Raw genomic sequence first — 18,591 nt, 5'->3', positions numbered from 1 at the left:
ACCAAAGCCACAGTGTCCCTCTGATCCAAGCTGCAGTGCCCTCACCTGCTGAGCTCTGCACACCCTGCCATCATTTTCAGCCCAAGCTTGGAGCAGCAGACTCTAATTCACCTTCATCAAGGATGAATTTTAGATAAAATTCAAACTGATTAATGAAGAGGAGGTTAAGCACTTCCAATCAGGGTGGCAAGAAAAGTGCTAGAACAGTAAAACTGAATCCCAGACTATCTCTTCTGCACTTCTTAAAGGTGTGTAAGTTCAGAGGATTCATCTAAGATGCTTCCCCACATCCCTGTTACTGTGGATGAGCCTGGCTGATGGTCACAGCACACTGAGGCTCACCACACACAAGGTGTCACAGCACACTTCCCTGTGGGACACCAAACACTAAAAAATACATATCATCAATAATGCAGAGCAAGAGTTTCCTTTCAAATTATTTCCATCCATTTTCCCCATTCTGAAAATTGCATGTTCACCTCTCTGGAGCTGTGACAGCACAGTGCTGTGCCCTTTCTGGAGCATGAGAAGGAATCAGCAATGGTCCCCAGAGAGCTCCCTGCTGTACACCATGCTAGGGAGCAGAGAAGGCATGTTTCCTCCTGGGAGCTCTTTCACACTTCCAGTGCAACAGGACACAAAGATATTCGACCTATCTGGGGTGAATCCAGCTCTCTGTGGAGATTACAGAGACTCTGACTTAACTGTAGAGATGATAAACTTCTCTGTTTCCCCCGTGGGATATCCAACATCCACACCTCCATAGAAGAGCAGCCACAGCCTTTCCTCTCATTACTCTGATGGCACCAAAGACAAAAAACCCCCCCGGATTTGAAGCAAAATCTTCCCATTCCCACCACTGTTGGCTTCACCCTGTATCCAAACTCTAAAAGAATGTACAATCTGGAATTCCACAAAGTTCTCCCTTGCCAAATCTTTTGCAAGCATCCAGAGCTCCAGGCACTCACAAGATTTGCAGTGTGATAGTTTAACAGAGCAATCTTGTGCAGGGAAAGAGAGGGAGAGGATATTTATGGAAGATAAAATGTAAAGACTTAGATTTGGTATGTTACACCATGCATGTCCTCACGTAAAGGAGGTAGTGGTCTTTATCCTGAAGGACCCAGAGAAATTGCAAAGCTTAAAAGCAAATTTCCCTGGATGGATCTGTAAGAAGCATTCACGACACTGAACCATCCTCTTTGTGAGGAGATTCTCAGATTAAGACACTTCTGCATTATCTCTAATTTGTGCAAGTAGTCTTAATTTCCCACTTGAGTCCTGGGAGAAGCCACAGAACCAAACACCTGCACCCACAGCCAGGAAGCCTCAGAAGACTTCTACAGGATGTTTGAGCAGAATGGCAGTCCACTGGGATTTGTGAAGTATAGAAACCAAAGAAATTTAGAGTCCTGAGGGAAACAGCAAAGCCAGCATTAGTCTGAAAGGCAGCCCTGGCAATAACACATATGATGATAACAAGACCAGGAGGCAGGGCATGACAGAGCACTGAGGGGGGCAAATGATGGGTGGCATCGTCTTCATGCAGCCAAACTTCTCCACAAAACAACACAGATGTCAGCTGTGTCCTGGAGAGAGCAAGGGGCAGCAGGGAGAGCTCGGGCTCGTCTTCCTCAGCACCTGGCTTAGGGCCCATTTCACTGAACCAAACTCAATTTCATCCTTCAATGTCTCCAAATCATAGCTCTGACTCCTGCACCCAGAAGATGTCCAGATTTTGAATGTCCTTCAAACTGGCCAAGTCAGTGAAGTTTTTTTTTTTCAAATCAAGTCCCAGGTTTGCACTTGGCAAAGAGGCAGAGTTGAAGCAGAAATAATGTACCTTGATTTGAGGTGAGGAGAACTGACGTGGATCTTCCCCAACATCCCCTGACTGCTCTGGTGCTGGATCAAGAAGCCTGTGTCCTCTTTGTTAAGAGATATAATAAAGCAAAATTGCTGTCCTAAATATTACTAAAGCACTGGCTGGCATGTTTAATAAACCTTTCCATTTGGGTAAATTAGCACTCATCTGGACAAGTGCTGAAGTGCTGTTACTTGAAGAAAAAAATTCAATGCTCGGAGTCTAATTTAAATAATTATCAGCATATTTCTGCTCTGCCTGTTTCACTGAAATTACCAGGAGACTTGATGCAGTCTGAGTGTAAGTGCCTTTTGTCTGCATGTAATTTATTGACCCCATTTCAGTTAAGTTTTTGGGCCACTCATTGCCATGCTGGAGCACCGTAACCAAAAAGGACTTTATGGCCAGACAGAGTAAAATCAGTAACAACTGATGTACTTTTACCCAAATCCCTTTCAAGAGTTATAAGTTACTTCCTTGTGTTCTCCACATGTAGTGGGTCTCAGATCTGGCATAATCTGCTGTTTGGGGGCCACAGACATCCATGGGGAAGGCCAACACACTGACTGGGGATGGTGGTCACCCCCTCCCTGCCAGCCAGGCTTCAGGTGCAGACAAACACGGCCTCCCAGCAGACCTGTGCAGTACTGGGATGTGCGCTGAAATACTCCCTTACACCCTCCAAACCTAGAGTGTGGGTACCAGCTCTCCAGCACCAAATGCTTCATCCTACAGACCTCCAGCCATCCCATGGCTGTGTTCCATAGGGGACACAGCCTGGAGCAGCAAGCAGCCACAGGCTTGGCTCCCAAGAACAGAACAGCCCTGGGGACACAGCACTGACCTTCAGCTATGCTCATGCCAGAAGGCCTCGGTACCCAGCACATTGGTCACGGGATTAATTTTATTTCTAGCAAAGAATATATAGAGAAAAGTCTTGAATTATTTTTCTCTTTTTTTTTGGTTGCAAAAAACCTGCCCTAGCTCCAAGACTGTCAGCAGAAAGCATCACAAGACCACTTGTGTGCCCGAAACGCCCCCTTTCCCTGGGAGCACCTCCAGCCAAGCTGCCAGCAGCAGCAGTTTGGAGCACGGAGCCATCCCCAATGGGATGCTGGGCAGCCCCTGGCACGGGGTGGTGCTGCCAGGGAGGGACAAGGCTGCCTGGATGGATGAAGGTGACGCTCCCACCCCACTCCCCTGGCTGTGTCTGCATTCCGCTCGCGATCCCGCCATCTGCACCTTATGGCTGCCTGACGAGGGAAGCTTCCCTCCAGGGCACCTTCTGCAAACCTCACAGCCACCAGCTCATCAATCCCTGGCTCTCATCAAAAGACAAACTTATAAACAGGCCCAGACGCTTCTCCCAGGTTTAATGGAGGCAGCTCAGAAGCTGTGATTGTTCGATGTTTTCCAATGATAGTGGTGATGCCTGAGGCCAGCTATAATATTACCATGAAATAAATCTGCAGTGATATAATTAGCAGGGATGCTATTATGCCCAGGTTTTAGAGATGCTCAGCACAGAGGAAGAAAAGCAGCTACTCAGAATGGGACCTTGCAGAGGTTCTGGGTTTGAGATGGGGCTGGGAGTAGGAGAGACACAAAAACTCCAATGTCAAGGCAGTGTGGACTTTCTGCATTTGTCTGCATGCAAAATAAATCTACTTTTTAATAGCCAGATGTTATGGTAAACACAGGCAAATCTCAGGGTTAAAGCTAACTTTCTCCTTGCCACTCCAGCTACCTCTGCCCTGTAAGCAGCTGTGGAGTTTAGGAGGCACTTGCAAAGCTCCTGCTTTTTCCAGCATCCAGTCTGTGATGTGCCCTAAACTAGGATGGGAAGTGGAGCAGGGACATGCAAACCAACACAACTCTGCAGCCCAAGTCTAGCAGGAGGAAATGACTGCTGTTTTCTCTGTCATGCTGCATCAAGAGAACAACACCCTGTTAACTTTGTCACTGGTACATAAAAAGGTAGACAGATACTACTAGGAACAACTAGGAGGAAAAGACAGAAGAGGCTCGGTTAGAAAATGGGATGCTGCTTGTATCTGCAAGGAATAGCTAAGAAAAGAGTTGGCACCTACACAGTGTTTTCTGTTGCTTGCAGATGTAGTGCTAAAAGTAAGAGCACAGAAAAAGGATAGAACTAGAGAAAAATATTTTAGGATCAATGGTTATGGGAGAGAGAATGGGAAGAACAAAGTCAACACATGCCAGGATTGATCCTCAGTTTTGACACAAAGTCCTTATGGCAGTTGTTTAAGAGCCACATTCAGGGAACACGGAGTTCCTGAGGACCCCTGGAAGGGTTTCTGCCCCACACACAGGACACAGACTCGTGAGCTGGAGCTCCTGTGCCAGTGTCTGCATGTTATGTCATGGCTTGATTATAAAAGGTGACATGCTAGGGCAGAGTTTGCACCGAAATCAAGAGATCATCCTTTAAATGTGCTGGGCAGGAGATGCACTGCAGGAAAACCCTGAAGCAGACAGCCTGCCCTCAGCTAAGGTTCAAAAACTCTTCATAAGTTTTAAGTGCATTTCCAAATCTGCAGTCAAATCCTACACCTTCCCTCTTTTTTGCTACAACAAACTTTATCTCAGAATGTAATCTAGTAATAAAAATGGTTTTAAAATGATCTGACAAGCACTAGAAACCCCATTTCTTTTAGAGTGACAACTCTATTTACAGCCTCACATACATACACTCTGGTTTATATTCTACGTACACACCAGGCCCTCAAGATTTGGGATATATCCTTTCCATCCACTTGGAAGAATCAATTCCAGTCATGAAAAGAAGTTCTTCAGCAGGCAGAAGGCAGGAAGAAAGATTGCCTCTGATGCTGGGGTCTCTGCACATCTCCCAGGACAGGGACACAAAGGGATGGGCAGTTCCCCCCATATCAGGGCTGTCTTACTGCACTTGAGCAACTCTCCCAATTCCAGGGGCTGGCACTCTCCAGCAAGAGCCACAAGCTCATCCCTGAACAGGCCAGAGGGCTGCTTTGGGTGAGGGGAGGTGCAAAACAGCTGGGCAACTTCACACAGGGAGAAGATTTAGGATGATTTCAACTCTTACTCTTACTCTTTCAAAAGGGTGCAGAAAATTGCTAAACTGATAAAAAAATTCACATTCAAAGCCTGAAGTGGCCAGGGAACAATAGCACCAAACAGGAGCAGAGCTGAGAGAAGGAGCTTTGAGCTCCAGGGAGATGTTATTGTCCTAATCACGCATGAAGGACACCTTGGAGCTAAAAGTTCCAGAACTTAATTAAGAAGCACAGCTCTTATTCCAGGGTGTATCAAAGACAAAGAATGAGCTCTCCAGGCCTCAGTTTCCCCATGCATAAAGCTGGAGCAGTCAAATACATCGACACTAAGGCAATACAGCACTTGCTGGAATGCATTTGGGAAGCCACACTACCACTATCTTGAATTTTGCTTCTCTGCTCCCACACTCACCCAAGCACAAGATTCTTATCTCCTCCTCCCCATCACAGTTTCCCACTGCCCCACAATGCTGACAAGCTCAACATCTTCCATATCTTATCCAACTTCCTCAATTACAGGCAGACCAGCAGAGACATCTTCATCTGTGTGAGTGGAGAGAGGCACGGCTCAGATGAGCCACAGGAGCAGCCCGGGCCGGCGCTGGCTCCCTGCATAATTAGCTGATATAAAAGCTGTGCCATCTACTGGCATCCCGCTGAAACACTGCTCCCATCAAGTTGTTGCTCCAGCAGCCCTTCGTGCAGAGCTGGGGTGGGATTTCACTCACCCTTGTGCAGGTAGCGACACACAAGGGGCAGCCAAAGACAAAAGTTCACTTGGCAGTACCAGAACCAGGCAGTCACTGGAGCCCTGTGTTCAGATTTCACTCCCAGCCCTTAAAATCCCTCACTTGCTATGGAATTACTAGCTTTACTTAAAGGATTTTTTTTAATTACCATGCCTGCAGAAAAATATAGCGAACCACCATTTAAAATTAACTCCCATTATTATGCCTAAAATTTTGGGAAGATATTTTGGCAAGCACAATACTGACCTATAGCTGGCAGCCCTGCACAGAAAACTGGAGTTACCCTTCCATCAAACCTGTAGGGTGCTTCCAATAGCCCTTACTGCTGTCACCTGCCCACTTTCAGAGATGTGGCACACCCTAAACAGCAGAGGAGGGACAGAAACCCAGGGCACACAGCAGCAACACCAGCCCAGAAAACAGGGACAGGCCAGCAGGGACAGGCCAGCAGGGACAGGCCAGCAGGGACACACACCAGGCTGGGTCAGGGAGGAGCTCCTGCGCCCTCCCCAGCACTGCTGCAGCCCAGCTCTGTCTGTGAGGCTGCTCCAGCTCCCCCAGTTCCAGCCCCTCACGTCCCAGTCCAGCTGGTGGCTCCATGAGCAGCACCAGGCAGGCAGGCAGGCGCACAGTTAAATATTTTTGCTCACAACCTTTTCATGTTGCTTTCACTTCAGATCGTGCCTTGAACACTGACAGATTTCTCATTGCGAGGCTGTATTAAGCTGCTTTTTAATTGCATTTTGAGGGACCCAAAGGCCAGCAGGCAGAAGGGCACTTTATTTTTTTCAAGGAACATTATTTTTATTGTAGAGGCAGGAAAGGTTTCCATTAATCCTCAGCAAGCAGACAGCTTCCACACAGCACGCTGGCTGCAGGGACGGCCGCTCCAGAGCACTGGGATGATTTCAGCACTGTCTGCTGGAATATCAAGGCTCCCAACAACACCTCTTCAAAGAGCAGATGACAGGCTTTGGCACAAAACTTGCATTAAATTGATACAATCTCTTTAATGTTATCTCTGGCTCTTTATCACAATTGTATGTGCAATTTACATTCTTGTCGCCTTTTTTTTTATTAAGATTTGCTAGATCCTTATCACCGATATTTTACACATTGTTATAGTGTCACTCAAACATTTAATGGACATCAGCTGCTCTGGGAATATAGAATAGCTCCTTGCTGTGGGGTAGGGGAGGGATGCTGATGGATTTCAGACTCACTCCATGAAAGCTTCAGTGGGTGCAAAGCAAATCCACGTGGGATAGAAAGCAGGGTCCTGGTGGGCACACCGCAGGGCAGGGAGCACACTCATTGTGCAAGGCACCTTTGGGGCTGGCTCCTGCTCCTCACCTGGCTCCTCACGCAGCCAGCCCTGCGGTTCAGTCACTCCTGTGCAGAGACCTAGTGAGATAAACTCTGCCAGAGCTCATCTGGGGGGTGCGGGCTGCAGAAATGAAACTGCTAAATCTACTTTCTTTAGGGGAAAAAAAAAGGAAAAAAAAAAGAAAAAAGTGGGATTTGAAGAGAGCTTTTGAGACAAAAAAGCTTCATGCAAGTCCATTAACCTCCAGGACCAAGCCTCCGCCCCCTCACTCATTAGTCTTTAACTTCACTACCTGCCTGTAAACACAGCTATACAAATAACTGATTTTTACTTCAGCCTGAGGATGAAACCCTTAAAAAAATAATCCTCATTCCACCTGAAATAAACTCAAAATGATTCACTGTCCCAGGTCAATTACTCCCATTCAATATGAGTCTTCCACCCCAAATGATGCATCTGAAATATTCAAGGGGAAAAACATTAAACAAGAATAAGTTGGTTGGAGGTTTTTCTGCCCAGGATCTTGGGCTTTGCAGAGTTCTCTGAGGATGTACAGCATCATGGAGGGCAGGGGCTGAACCCACAGGGACTGAGAGCACACCTGTAAGTGCAGAAGCACACACTCCATGAAAACCTACAGGCAACCCTGGGGAAATAAAGATCCCCCTCTCACCTCTCCCACCGTGCAGAGATTACAGAGTCACAGGGCAGGGTGCAGAAGCGACTCCAGGTACCAAACTGCCATGGAAATGCATTTTCTCATGCCAAAATTAACCAAGAAAATTCAAATAAATCCCTTTTTCAGTGACGTGGTTTCTTTTATTTTGCTATCATCGCAAGCATATCTTCCCAATCGTGTTTAAAGGTTGTTCTATAAAGAATTAAATTATAATTCCCTTCCCTAGCACTAATTCCCTCAGAGACCTCCTCTTCTGCATCACTCACAAGTTTGTATCTATATCTATCCTCCCAGATAGACCAATAAGTCAAACCCATTTGCTTTTACCCTTTCAGCCAGCCCCAAATGCCTCCTCTTAGAGCACAGCCCTGCCAGGCCTCGGGATCTTGAGAGGGAAAGGACCAAGCTGAAGGACGGGAGCTCTGACAGAGCCAAGCACTACGGCTGCTGCAAATCCCCTGCCCACACCAATGGCTTCAGCCACCTCCTCCTGTGCTGGAAAAAAATCAGGAAAAACTGAAAACCAGCATGCAAACTGCTGTCTGACACAGAACACCCTTTAAGGACTATTTCATCCTTCTCTCCTCCTGGTCTCAGGTGTGTCTGGGCTCCTCACAGCGAGGGGTGCAGAGTGCAGGGAGGCAAAGGCACGCACGGCAATTAAACCCTCCAAGAAAAGTCAGTTCCTATTCCCAGGAATAGAGAGCTCCTATTCCTCCTCCTGTGCGTGCAAACCAGGCTGGCAGCGCTCAGAGAGAGGCTGTGAGGGCAGGCTTTGCTCAGGCTGAAAGCCCAGCAGGGCTGTGAGCCGCGATCCTCCTGCCGCGCCCGCCTGCGATGAGCAGAGTGCTCAGGGAGGATGCTCAGGCAGGGAGGAAGCCATAAACCCAAAATAAATCCCTGGGCAAAGGCAGCGAGTGCAGAGCTGAGTGCTACAGACCTGGAGCATGAGAACCAGCTCACCTCTTGACAGGGCAAGGGACCAGATGGGTATTTCAGTCTTCAGGAAGGGCAAAGTCAGGCAAATATTTATTTGCACAGGGAAGGAAGCTCCACTCCGGGTTGGAGAGCTATACTAAGAGACATCATCTTGTTCATAGAGCTGGTTTTGCCTCCTCTTTTGCTTCAGGCTCTGAAAGGGCATCGAAAAGAAAAACCAGACAGGTGTTTTCTTTAAACACCAGCTGTCCAGACTTCTTACAGCAAGGACCAGAAACAACAGCCTCAGTCTGCCAAGGGCAAGGGAGGACAAAGGTTTCTTCACCTGTTCCTTACCCACAGCCATGCACAGAGCTGGGGATCTGCTGTGGAAACTCACTGAACACCCTATCAGGTCAGGACCATCAGTTTTCACTGCCCCATCTGTGACTCCAGATGCACTGGTGGCACTGAGTGCGTTCCTTGTACGTGTGCCACAAAACAGGATCATCCCAGGAGCTCAGTGTGAGCAGTGCCACAGAAGCAGCCCCTGGGTCCTGGCAAACCTCTGCTGCCCCAGAGGGTACTCAGCAGCTCACCAGGTTGCAAAGCCCATCGGGCTGGGCTGCTGCCAAGAGTTCATGGGAGAAGAAAGGGAAACGTTCAATGTAATCTGCATGAAAGTGCAGGAAGCCCTAAATCGTGTTAGCACCATTAACGCTGGTTACATCGCTCAGCAAACTGGCCCAATACAGGTTTGATAGACTTGTTACAAACATCTGATTGTTCCTGATTAGATTAGACAATCAACCCCCATCCTGGTGTGTGGGCATTGTTTAACTCCCCTCTGCAATCTGTAAATTAGAATTCCAGACCTGGGAGATTGGATTCAAATTGGATTACTGGAGCAGGTCCAGCACAAGAACAATTGTGAGGCAGGAGAAGACACACACACACACATGCACAAATGAATAAATAAATAAATAAACAAACAAACACATGGGGACTGTCAGCCAGGATTTGATTAGGAGCAAATTAAAAACAGAATAAAAAACAAAAACCACCAACCAGCAATTACCAAAGAAGTGAGAAGAGGGCTGGATTTGTAACTATGAAATAAGAAAGCACAGAGGTCCTGCCTTTAAATAGTTTGTACTTCAGCATGTGCAGGGTTGGTGGTTGTTGTCCTTACTCCACCAACTCAAGAGCTGTCCACGGCCATGCAGCTGGAATGGTGCAGGAGTGCATGAGGCATGAAGCCCCACACCTCACCCAACCCACAGGCTGTGTCAGAGCTCACCTGAGCTATGTTTATTCCCTCTCTCCGACCTCATTTTGCTGTCTAGGCAAGACAGGTAATGTGTCCTTAGCTGGGACCCAGCAGGCCACACTGTGACCACTGGTAGCCTTCTGACATGCCCAGAGTCCCCCTCAAGTCAGAGCCAGGGCTATACCCCACTGCAGGAGGGAAATCCACAAGGGTTTGGCACCACATGCTGCCAGCCAGAGTGAACCCTGGTGCACTGCAGCTCCAGAGGGCCTCCCTCTCCCGCCCTGGGAGCTCTCCAGTTAAACACTTCAATGACTGCACCTGGTTCAACATCCTTCAGAGAGCTCCACAGTGCTGGGAGATGGCAACAGGACCTTGTTCTGCCAGAAGCAAAGGAGAAATCCAGCACAGCCCCAGGGCTGCTTCTGCTGAATGCTGACTCCTTTTGCTGACTGCCACCAAGACCAGAGGACAGCAACAGAGAGAAGATTTCCTGACGATTTTCTTCCAGCCCATGCTGTGACAGAGGTCAGTGCCTCTGCTCCTGAGAGAGGAGGGAGCAGGGAGATGCTCTGATCTGGGCTGAGAGATGCTTTGCTGTATGCCAATTTTTGCAGCTTGTCACACAGGCGGCACTTTTTATTGTCCCTATCAGAGACCAGAAACCTGATAAAGGCTCCATTCACCACAAACCTGCAAGGGAAATCTCAGGGGTATCAGAATTGTTAAAGGGATAAACCTGTCCAATTAAATCCCTTCTGCACTCTTGATATATGCTTGGGCCAGGCTCAAATGGAGCTTGGAACTAGTCCCAGTTGAGTAGTAATGCACTGAGTGCTCAACCAGCACTGAAAGCACAACTGGCCTGAGCTCTTCCCTCCTGCAGTGCCCCCTGACCAGATTCACACTGAGAAACTGATTTGGTCAGTACTTTGTGGTAACACACCAAACTCCCACCTCACCCTTTATCCCAGCATCCTGAAGCATGGTTGAGCACTAAGCGCATCAACTCTTCAGAAGAAACATGCCAGAAAAAATGCCAGTAGTGGGAAAACTCAAGGCGGAGGGGTGGAAACAGGAGACAAATCAGCAAAATAGGGTTAAGGCAGTACAAAACCCTAAGCATCTCCAGACCAGCCACCTTTTCTCCCAGCTCTTCCAACCTCTTTCTCTTAGGATCCAAGGTAAAGAAGGATGGGAACACCTACAGCCACATTCCCCCAGGCTTTGTAGCCACAGGAAACCCAGCCAGACTTCCCTGCAGGATGCTTTCAAAATACAGGAAATCCTCAGTCTTGTCCTTTGTATTCTTTTTTCTGCCAAAAGAAAATGTCTAATGCCAAGTTTAGATTTTACTACTCTGATTGCAGTAAAATCTGAGTGAAATATATTGTGACCTCCCACACCTTAGCTGAAGGAACAGGAACCTTGAAACCTCCTACCACTGAGCCCTCCAGCCAAACCCTGCTTTCCCCCAGATGCTCATTCCACACTGGAGCTAAACACGCAGCAACAAAAACATGCTATTAAATTTCACAAAAATGCAATTAAAAAAACCCCACAAACCTTCCTGCTACTCCTTCTAAGTGCTGTTAGTGCTCTCATCACCAGAGCCACACAAGGGGCACCAAACCTGTTGCACACACATACATCTACATAAGATACACACAGATGTACACAGTACAGATTCTGCTACACAAAATGCCACTTTGCTGCACATCTGCTCAACACATCACATTTGATACTGAAAACAGCTGAGGTCCACAGGAAATGCAACAAACTTCACCTTAACTCAAAAGATTGTGCCAGTGACGTACAACTTTATGGAGAAAACACCAGCCCAACCATGTCACCACTGGGGCAATGTGGAGCCTGCAGGCATCCAGACCATGGTTTGTGGACCAGCAGGGCTCTTTCTGGAGATGGGGGAAGGCCACCAGCACAGACAGTAATCTTTAGGCTGGTCACAGTATATGAATAGTTCACTTCAGGGCATAACCTACTCAGTAAACTGTGGGATGTGTCGCTCTCAGGAGGCAAAGCAAATTGTCTGTGGTTAAACATGTGAAGAATGAAGCAGTCTGCATCCAAAAGCAGCCTTCACAAGAACTATATAAAAAGGAGAAACAATCTTAAAACATATCCTAGGATCTAAAATTTCCACCTCTCAGCCTCCTCCTCCATCAAATCACAACTTCCTTCTCCCCCAGTCTGCAGAGCTTCAGGAGAGAACAGACCTGGAGGCACTGCTCATGCACTTGACATAGTATTCCAAAAGAAGGAAAAAGTGCCCCTTAGGTTTGGGAATCTGGACCCACACCAACCACACGTGCAGGTGATGGCTTTTTCCCTGCCTCCCTCAGTGCTCCACCAACAGCAAACTCCAACATCTGGGCTCCCAAACAAGCTCCCAAAGAAGCCCCAGCCTGTACATATCTCTCTAGGCAAATACAAAGGCAAAGAAGGGCCTGAACACACTGAAAAACTGAAGAAGAGATAGGAAATAAAGTTGAAAAAGTGACAAATAACCTGCTTGGCAAAAAACCAACCCGATGAGTTCTAGTCTCAGATGATGTAAAGGCATGAGCCAGCCAGCTGTGATTCCCAGCACAGGAAAACCCAAGGGGGATTTGTAGTTATTTGGTAACACGGCACCTCACTCCTTCCCATATCTTACAAAAAGTGTCTTTTTTAGCCCCAACAAGGACAAGCTCATGAGTGTGGACAAGAGCAGCCCACTAACTTCCCACCCAGCCAGGAACACACCTATTGTTCCTTACACCTCACTGTAGCTCTGCAACTTCCCCACAAGGCAATACACTGGGTAAATGTAATGTCATCTCCTTCAGGAGTCACTCCACCTTAATCTTTTACTTCCAATTCAAAGGAAATTAGATGCATATTTGGTATTGAAGGCCATCTTTTTTATCTCCCCTCCTCTTATATCTTGGGAATAAAAAAGCAGCTGGAACTACAGAGCCCAAAGGTGACTGGGAGGCCAGGCTTGAAGCAATGGAATCATCAAAGGACACTGGAAATGGCAATTAGTGCTGATGCAAATCCATGTCAAACAGAAGCCATTCTGTGGGACATGGGGTAGAAGTCCCCCAGGATCCAGGTGAAGATGGAACAGGTGGGGATGGCAAAAACACCTCCCTAGGAGTTTTTCTGCCCCATGATGAGACTGTCATCTGATATGATGCTCTGGAACAAAAAGGGAGAGACAGCATCCAAACAACCAGCCCCTTGTAGGTGCCTTATTTTAGGAAGCAATTACCCTCTCTGCCACACAGCCCTGGCTCCAGCACACCTCTAAAATGCACCTGGGAAATCAGAGTGTCCTGTTAGTGCCAGATCCATGCCACAGTGCTGCACCATGGCTCTCAGTGCCAGACAGGTTCTGTTTCCTTTGGGTTGATTTTTGCCTCTTAGAAATGCAACACACAAGGTAAGAAACTGTATTAATAAATGCTCTGCACATAGTTTAATAAAGACACATTAATATTTTCACTTAGAAACAGAGGAGAACAGGTTCTTTGATGCCTGGACTGAATCACCACCTAATCAGAGCAGTGCTCTGAGCTGTGCACCCATGGTGTGTGCCCCAAGGCTTGTGAGCACCTTCCTACAAAGCCCCACTGAGGCCCAGGCAGCCTCTCTTCTCTCTCCTGCAGCACAGGAGACAGGGATGTCTCCTGAGGAGAGTGAGCACACGAGTGACAGGGCAATTCCTACATCAAGGAGAGACTCCATTTCTCCCTCCTCACCTGCCCTTGCCAATACATGGAGTTCCACCTGACTCAGATGCTGAAAAATATGTTTCAAGAAGTCATCATCACTCTTGTGAGTCATGAGAGAAGAGGAGGAAATTACTCCAGGAGAGATGATTCAACTGAAGGGAGAGTTGAGACAGATGAAAACCGACAGGAGAATGGAAGGAGCTATGGGAGCCCCACTGCTTCAAAGGAGCTCAGCAAAATATGGGAGAAATTCAGAAGATGCAATTTCTCTTCCCCCATCAACTTCCCCATTTCCAGATTTTGTTGTTAGTACCACCAATCCAAAATGTCAAGAATTTACATGGAAACTGGATGTAAAAGTCTGCTCCACCTGAGAGTGCACTCTGAAGGAGTCCTCTTGACAGAATGATTTAGGAAAAGGGTTCATTGTTTCCACTATGAAGACAGCACCACGTGCTGTTACCTAACCAGCACTGCCAGAATCACCCCTGTGACAGGTGAGCCCTTCACAGCACACTAGAGAGTCCTGCCCAAAAACCCAGCAAAAAAGAAAGACAGTTGGAAGACAAACAAGGTTATTTGTATCATAGGCACAGTTCAACCCTTGATCTAGCACCAAAAGATGCACAAGCTCTCTATAAGTCTGTGTGACTCAGAGCAAAGGGCAAAGAAAAACAGTGTGACTTGATGAGCTGAAATTCAAATGTCACAGTGAAGCCACTCAGCACAGTCATGCTGTGCAACTCAGGGTTATTACCCTGTGCCTCCCATGGGAGCCATGTGCTGTCCAGGTGTGTACCAAGTTTGCTACAACCTTCTGTCACCTGTGTCTTCCTCCAGCATCTCTAGGTGCTGCACATCTCTGGAACATTTAATATGATATATGCTCAAGTGTGCACACAAACTATATGAGCACAAGGATGCAAGTTCATGTCAAGAAGAAAATTGGTCCCCCTGATTTTCACTTCCACTATCCCGAATGCAGTGCTGACACTTTACACCTCTTTAGTTCCACTTCAGCTCCTTCCATTCAAGCTAAAGCACTTGGTGTGAGTCCCAGGCAGGATTATTCTTTACTTCCCAGAGTAAGAAATTGGGAAAACAGCAATCTTCTTCACCCAAGTCCCTACAGCTACCGTCTTTGTCAGGCACTGTGGACAACCTCACACCATCTGGACACTCAGGCCAGACTTTGACCACCCTTGACTGAGATCTTATCTTGAGCCTTGAGTCTCCCCTAGCCCACATGGGTGTCCTGTGATTCCTGCTGCATACATTCTCCAAGCCACTTCTTACTCACTGGGCAGAGAAGTCACCTCCAAACCCTCACTGCCTTAGTTACACCTCAGTTACTGCAACATCCCTTCTCTCTCCGCAGCACATTTCCCCTCTCTCAGGTTGAAAGGTGACCGAGTCTTTTTGCCTGCAGTGCCTCTGTGGACCCATCAGCTGTGTTACCTGCTGCAAGCTGTGTTACCTGCTCCAAGCTGTGTGACCTGCCCCAAGCTGTGTGACCTGCCCCAAGCTGTGTGACCTGCCCCAAGCTGTGTGACCTGCCCCAAGCCTTCCCCCTGTCCATCCCCCTGCAGAATCCTTTCAGTGGATCAAGCTGCAAGCTGCATCCAGCTGGTCATGCTGCCAAATGCCCCCTGTACAATTCCACTTGATAAAAGTATGTTTCAGAGAGGACCCCTCAGCTCCTGGAGGGGAAGTCTCCATGCCCCTCTGCACTGGAGAAGGCTGTCCCCTCTCCAGCAGGGCAATGACTTGTCCCTGCCCCAGCAGCAGGGCACGGCCCTGCTGCCACCTTGTTACAGGCAGCACTGAGTTTTACTGAGCAGCACCATGGATCAGGTCACCTCCCCCACTACAGAGAAAATGAGTTCATCTTAAGGAGCGTTACAAAATAGCACAAGAGATTGGAAATGTGTGCAGATCCCCATGAGGGCAACCCACTCATGCAGCCACCCCCAGGGCTCAAGTGCCAGCACTGGCACAAACCCTTCAAGCACATCATCTCCTAAACAGGAGAGGCTCCACTTGTCCAAAACACTTCCACAAGCCATGGCAGGGACACTGCAGTCCCTCTGCTTCCAGTACACCTCCAGTTAAATGACTGGATCAAATTTGCTGCCAGGCTTTTGCTGTCACTTGTATTCCTGTGGAAGCTCCTACAGGTGTTTGCATGACGGTGGGAGGAGATAAAAAGCAAGAAGGTACCTAGAGGACATCCCCACATGACACATCATTGCCTCACATGGTCCAGATGAATCTGTCCAACTGCAGGATACAGTTCCCAGGAAAGGCCACGCAATCACAGAAATCACTCTGAAGCTGAGATCATACTGCTACGCCAGCATCAACCCTCTTGTTTAAACTGAGCATCTCCATCAAAGGATGAGCACACAGGCCCATCTCCTTACCTTTAAAGCACGGACTTTCTTGGCCAAGAGGCTCTCAATGTCCCCTGCGACCTTCTCCACCAATTTCCTGGGCACATTCTCCTTGACTTCAAACAGGCTTTTATTGTCATCGTAGATCTAAGAGGGGAAGCGAGAGAAAAAGGCAGTCAATATTAGTGAGGAGTACAGCAGTCTTCCTACAGAAAAGCTGATCCTCTAACAGAGAATTCTAGCAATGTGGATTAGGTAACAATATAAGCTTTGGAAATGAGGGGAGCAAGAGAAGAAAGGCTTTGCAACCAGAAAAAACAGAAATGCAGTCAACCTGCTGCCCACACCACAGGCTCTACAGCTGCCTGCTTTCATGCTTGCAGGCAATGGGCATCCCACCCTCTCACTCAAAAGCTGAGCTGCCCATCCCTGCCTCTGCTGAGCCCTCCTGTGGCACAGGCAGAGCCACCATGCTTGCTGCTGTGCCCTCTCTCACCCAAAGGCATCCCCACAGCCACCAGCTGAGCTTGGCAAGTGCAAGCCCATTCCCTGCCCTGCCTGCAGGGCTTGCTGGGTGCAGGGCCTGGCAGCACTGGGGCAGCAGGGCAGCCCTGGGTACCAGGAATGAGAACAAGGGGATCACGTGAAGCAGGATAAACCCCACACCTCTAACCAAGGCATAGGAATTTGGCACCTTCAAGAAAAGAGAATTTCTACAACCAGTCCAGAACTTGGCCAGGCTGTGGTGGGGAGAGGCACAAATCTATACCAGGATTATCCTGAAGGCCAATGCAATTGTCTGTGTCTGAACGTTTGCACCCAAAGTGGCAGCAATGGCCCACAGGCACATCACACAACTGCAGGGAACAACCCCAGACCCAAGGGAAGTGCTGCTGGCATCAGCACTGCCTCAAGGAGAAGGGCTCAGTCCCACCAGAAGACTTCACAACCACAAACCCCTCAGTCACCTCCTCAGATGATTTTGTGACTTGTTAACTCCACCTGCCTGCAGACCCAGGTGCAACCCACACAAGGTCAAAGGGAAGAGTTTATTGCCATCATCTGAGACTAGCAAAAAAAATTCCTTATGCCTTATCTTTTCTTAAGTAAGGTACAAGAAGAAAAACCACAAAGCAAATAGGATTCTGCTTCTCTCTTTATCCTCAGGCTGCTCTCAAATACCTTCAGCTCCAGACCTGGAGACATATGGGAACAGAGAACCCTCCAAGGAGAGCTGGACCTCCCCAAGGAGGTAGCAGACTCCACGCTTAACTGCAAATTCCATGCTAAGCATGTCTGGCACCTTCCCAAGCTTGCATGATCCCTAGGAGCTGAATCATGCTTCCCACGGGACAAAACCCCTCTCCTTGCTGGAGCTTCCTCACAACTGAGAGACTCTGCCTGTAAGAGTGGCTTGTGGCAGACCTGGCCATGAGGACCAGGGCTGCAGAAGCAATTTCTCATGACACATCTGCTCTGGGTGTCAGAGCAGAACACAAACAGTAAAACATGACAAATATGTACCCAGAGCCTCCTCCGTTTTACCCAGGACTAAGGAGAGGTTTGGCCAGAGGCACCCCCAGGCTCACACCATCACAGCTCTTTCTCTTGGTGGAGCCAGCAAACGTAAAGGTACAGGCAGGCAGGCGCCCAGGATCTGGATAGTGGCACATCACACAGCTCAGGCACATGATGAGACCCTCTAAAATGCTGGGAAACTACTCCCTGGCCTCTCTTCTTTCTCCAGACCTTGTAATGAGCTGGAGTAGACAGCAGCTCCACTTGATGAAGGCAGCTGTCAGCGAATTCAAGAGCCAGAGCAGCGACATCCCCCAGCTCCAGCCTCCCTTTTCCTTTCATGGGTAAAACAAAGCAGTTTCTGAGGCTGGAGCCACAGTGAGACACTAAGCACAAGGCTGCTCTTTCGGCTGGGCACAGTCCCTCCAGACCTGCTGGGTTAATCTCCAGGCTTCCACTTTGCTTTTTGCAGCTCCCACTGGGCCCTGCTCTGCCCAAACTCCTCTTCCATGGCATTAGGAAATTCCTAACTGCAGTCTCTTCCATCAGCCTTGTGCCCACATATACCATTACTCCATTCTAGATGTACTCCAGCAACTGCTTTTTCTCCCCCAAAAAAGCCCCAAGGGATTCAGGTTGCCTGCCCTGGCTGTCAGAAGAGTAACCCATCCCACCTCTGTCAGTGGGGCAGCAAACAAAAGGCTCAGATCTGATAGTTTGAGGTTTCTGGAGAAAACAGAATTTCTGTGAATTTTCATGGTTACTGACTTGGAAGAGCGTGGCCCATGAGCAAAGAGCCAGACATCTGGGATCCTCATCTGACTCCTCAGTCCCCAGAGACACATGGAGCATGGCTCCAGTGCCCTCCCCAAGGCTCTGCTCTTGCACGCTCCACACCTGCCATCCTTCAAGAGAAGGCAACCCTACAACCTGATTCATCTGAACCCAAATCACTTTGGTCCCAAACCATCCACACTTCACATTAATTTGGCAACTCCTGTGATTCTGTGAGCACAGGGACTCCAAAGAGGATCCTTTAGTAAGAGAAGACATTTAAGAGGCATCCTCAGACTC

At 48.3% G+C, this 18,591-nt stretch overlaps 1 protein-coding gene across 2 annotated transcripts in view; it reads right to left on the bottom strand.

Annotated features, from left to right (window-relative positions):
- CACNA2D2 (calcium voltage-gated channel auxiliary subunit alpha2delta 2) overlaps window positions 1-18,591 on the bottom strand; it is a 209,397-nt gene that overhangs the window by 111,035 nt on the left and 79,771 nt on the right. For both annotated transcript variants that reach the window (XM_030956631.1, XM_030956632.1), the window contains exon 3: window positions 16,030-16,146. In XM_030956631.1, coding sequence (XP_030812491.1) covers window positions 16,030-16,146 — 117 coding nt within the window. The remainder of the gene's footprint in view (window positions 1-16,029; window positions 16,147-18,591) is intronic.

This window comes from Camarhynchus parvulus, chromosome 12, assembly GCF_901933205.1.
Source record: "Camarhynchus parvulus chromosome 12, STF_HiC, whole genome shotgun sequence".
NCBI lineage: Eukaryota > Metazoa > Chordata > Aves > Passeriformes > Thraupidae > Camarhynchus > Camarhynchus parvulus.
This window is presented reverse-complemented; position numbering and strand designations above follow the sequence as displayed.